This window comes from Branchiostoma floridae, chromosome 1, assembly GCF_000003815.2.
Source record: "Branchiostoma floridae strain S238N-H82 chromosome 1, Bfl_VNyyK, whole genome shotgun sequence".
NCBI classification, from domain to species: domain Eukaryota; kingdom Metazoa; phylum Chordata; class Leptocardii; order Amphioxiformes; family Branchiostomatidae; genus Branchiostoma; species Branchiostoma floridae.
The window spans coordinates 290,709-295,140 of NC_049979.1; the positions used below are offsets into that span (position 1 = coordinate 290,709).

General features: G+C 40.2%; 1 protein-coding gene across 1 annotated transcript in view; it reads right to left on the bottom strand.

Moving 5' to 3' along the window:
- Positions 1-66: 66 nt before the first annotated feature.
- The window catches only part of LOC118424169 (signal recognition particle 54 kDa protein), a gene marked incomplete in the record, with an annotated part of 11,440 nt that continues 7,074 nt past the window's right edge, over positions 67-4,432 (bottom strand). Inside the window, 3 exon segments of the mRNA XM_035832710.1 lie at positions 67-443; positions 2,452-2,547; positions 3,440-3,610. Coding sequence (XP_035688603.1) covers positions 349-443; positions 2,452-2,547; positions 3,440-3,610 — 362 coding nt within the window.

The following is a 4,432-nucleotide window of genomic DNA, read 5'->3' on the forward strand; positions in this document are numbered from 1 at the left end:
AGGACGGATCCACGTTGTAAAACTGCTTAGGAAACGGATAAAGAAGTCTTCCATCTCTGTTCATTACAATCAAACCATTTCAAACCATTGCCCGGCTGTCACTAATCTCTAAGCAGATCCTACAGTAGCATAAGATAGTATCCAAAGCTGCCAGAGGAGCGAAGCCAGCCTAGGAGTGTGTTTGGCTACCGGAGGCTGATGACTCCCTTTGGCCAGCTTTGATACTATCTTATGCCACTGGTAAATCTGCCTGGAGATTATGCTTTCACATCATACAGCTTATTCCATTGTACATGTATAAGATACATTCCTTCCCTCACTGAGATAAAACTGAAGGCATCCTTCCCATCACTTGTTGAGCCCAGCAAGATCTGCCAGCCCCTTGGCCTGCCCTGCTCCATGCTGAAACTGCCTCATCATGTTCTGGAGTCCTGCCATTCCTCCTGTAACCATAACAACAATGTCTCATCATGTTCTGTAGTCCTGCCATTCCTCCTGTAACCATAATAATAATGTCTCATCATGTTCTGTAGTCCTGCCATTCCTCCTGTAACCATAATAATAATGCCTCATCATGTTCTGGAGTCCTGCCATTCCTCCTGTAACCATAACAACAATGTCTCATCATGTTCTGTAGTCCTGCCATTCCTCCTGTAACCATTATAATAATGTCTCATCATGTTCTGTAGTCCTGCCCTTCCTCCTGTAACCATAATAATAATGTCTCATCATGTTCTGTAGTCCTGCCATTCCTCCTGTAACCATAATAATAATATCTCATCATGTTCTGTAGTCCGGCCATTCCTCCTGTAACCATAATAATAATATCATGTTCTGGAGTCCTGCCATTCCTCCTGTAACCATAATAATAATATCATGTTCTGTAGTCCTGCCATTCCTCCTGTAACCATAATAATAATGTCTCATCATGTTCTGTAGTCCTGCCATTCCTCCTGTAACCATAACAATAATGTCTCATCATGTTCTGTAGTCCTGCCATTCCTCCTGTAATAATAATGATTATAATTTAACAATTCTTGCTGGAACTGTCTCATTATGTTCAGATACCACAGTGACTGTGTTATCAATGGTTTATCTCAGGGTTCTAGCCAGCATCTGTCCTTCCGTCCTTTGACAACTGAGGACGGACACAAATTTTGCCCATCTGTCCTCTGATGGACACAAATGTGGATGTAGTGATATTAAGAAAATGAAGAGTATGTACAAGCCACACTGCTTCCCCCCCCCCCCCCATGTACACTAAAACACACCCAGTAACTTTCTAGCGAGGACAGGTCAACGACAACTACTACGGTGTGAATAGCCCGAATGAGTGGTGAGTCATTCTCACTCTGTCTATCATGTAAATGTCATAAACACACACCAAGCAGGCACTGTGCGGGAGTTCACACAAACAGTTCATCTGTATACCCCTGTATAACCTCCTTGTTCTATTTATAATGGTTTAAAAAGTATACTTGATGACCAAAAGGTGAAGAGACAAGAGAGATCTACGACTTCATATTTTCTGAAATCATGGACCTGCAACAGTTCTTGTCTCGTATTATCACGCGCTCCGTCACTTCAGTTGTATTAGCACACCCATACATATAGTAATGTATCGTGGCGTAGTGGATTAACGAATAGACTTTTTAACTTATGATCTCGGGTTCGAATCCACGTTGGTGTACTTTCTTATTTTTGATAATATTTAACTATTTATCACTTATACGGTTGTTCATATTGAAAGTTTGACTTCATAAGTGTTTGCTTCTTGAATGTGTTAATTTCATAATAACCTTCGTGATACTATCTTTTTGTGCTATTTCTGTGTATTCATTGAAATATATTGAAGTGATACTGGTAGTTTATTGGTGAAACATTACAGATCTGGCGGTGTGGTTTACAAACATTTCTTCGCAACTAGTCAGTGAATATGAAACAAATGGAAGATAGACGTTGCAGACAATCCTGGTTAAATGGGCACAATATACAGTCTTCATACATACATTGTAACGTTAGTTGTATTTCGAAAATTGAACGTAAAAGAATCATGGTACGCAGTTCTAACTCAGTACAAGGTAAGAATGCGGCTTTACTGCATTATAAAATATAACGTTCGACTCCAAATACTTGTAACTAGCAAACTATTAAAAGAAAGCTCGACGAAAAATCGATAATCACTATAGGTGTGAACTATTCGCGTGCCACTAGATCAGTACGTGGTAATTGGTACTTTGCATGTGAAGGAATCGACTTACAGGCGTATCCTCGCTAGAAATCTACTGGTTGTGTTTTAGTGACGATCCCCCCCCCCCCCTCCCCCAGCACATTTACTTGCTTCCTTTAATTTTCTTTATGTACACTTTTTTTTTTTTAAATGTGCAAAATAAATCATCATCTCAGTAGGATTGCAGAACTGAAGGATTGCTAGTAAAGATGAAAACTGACCCATCTGCTGCAGCACTCTCGGGTCCATCATCTTGGCCATCTGCTGGTTCAGCTTGGCCATCTGGGAGGGGTTCACATTCTTCGCCATGTCCCCACCTGGACAACATTAAAACATTACATTACATTACATTATATTACAACAGCACAGTCATCACAGGTTAGCTACATTTGTATCTGGGAGGGGTTCACATTCTTTGCCATGTCCCCACCTAAACAATAAACAAATAAACAAACCACAATCATCACAGGTTCGATACATGTCCCCATCTGAACAACACAATCATCACAGGTTAGACACATGTCCCCACCTGAACAACATTAAAACATTACATTATATTACAACAGCACAATCATCACAGGTTAGACACATGTATCTGGGGGGGGTCACATTCTTCGCCATGTCCCCACCTGAACAATAAATAAATGAATACATAGACAACAGCACAATCATCATAGGTTTATTTAATTATATAGCTATTGTTTCTGTCAACAACTACCAAGGACAAAAGGATAGCAATCAGAAGTTAGAGCACACCATTCCAGACAACCGTCCATAGATCATTAGATGTCATTAAGTCAGCATTACAGAACAGTAATGTGCAGAATACAACTTGAGTGAAAAGAACCTACTGCAAAAATGTAAAACAGAACCAGTGCTCAAAATATTTTTCTTAATTAGGTTGCCCAGACGGCAAAAAGCCAGGTTGCACCATCAACATTTTAGGTTGCTCTACTTCCAAGTTATTACTTTCTTCAAATCAGCTGCTTATCCATTATCTTTTCTTCCAGTTTCATGTAACTACTTATGTTTAATATTATCAAGAAATAAATACAAATTAAATCTTATGCACATAGGTGGGGGAAATGTGGTGTTCCAACTGCAAAATTTTAGGTTGCGCCAAGAAAAATGTGATTGCATTTGCAAGTGTGCAAGTGGGTATTTCGAGCACTGAGAACTAACAACATCATAAACGATCCTTACCCTTACCTTTGAAAAGGCCCTTGATGCCTCCCATCTTCTTGACCATGGCAGCAAACTTGGTGTACTGAGACAGGAGCTCCTGCACTTCCCTTACAGACACCCCGGCGCCTCTGGCCACCCGAGCGATGCGCCCCGACTGTCGCTGCAGCATCTTAGCTCCGTCCAGGCTGTCCAGCTCTGGGGAACAGGGGAACATGTGGGGTGAACAGACAATCCAACATCTCACAGGGGAACAAGTTTATAAATTAGCATGTGTGGTAAGCAGACATTCCAACATCTCACATACCCAGCTCTGGGGAACAGGCAGTTTACAAATCAGCATGTGTGGTAAGCAGACATGGGAAAGTCTCACCCTCTGGGAAAGACTTAAAAAAACAGGGTCGGTAGGTAGCAAGGAGGTTTCTCTTTTCAACCTCCTTGGTAGGTAGGGATTATCTTCTTTTTTTCTTGTAATTTGTTTTAGGCTGGCCAAAAATCTATTGATACACATTACAATACAGTTGAACAAAGTAAACTGAAATGCATGAAGACACTTGTCTTTCAATGTCAAACTTTAATTTTGTGCATAATAGACACATGTATTCTTCATTAGATAGGACAGTGTTTTTACTTCAATAGGAAGCAGGCTGAATAAAGATTCTAATTGGAAGCTATGTGACTCCAGAAAATGACCATGCCTCATGACACCAAGAGTTTGTCACTGTATAGAGAAACATGTTCACAGAAATTGATGAAGTAACAGTCAGAAACAATAAAATACATTTCGTACATGTGAATGCTGCACACTATAGGGATGAATGACTGTGGAACAAGTGACTGATTTAGACATCTTAACACATGTAGCCCCATTGAATCCCTCTTTAGCCTACAATGTTCTTCATGCTGTATTTTTAGTTTTTTAGGCATATCTTATCGATGTTTAATGATCGTAGGTGAGCGTGTAATGTAAAGTATCATACTTGCACTGTATCACACAATTCAGCTTAGAAGGCTGCAACG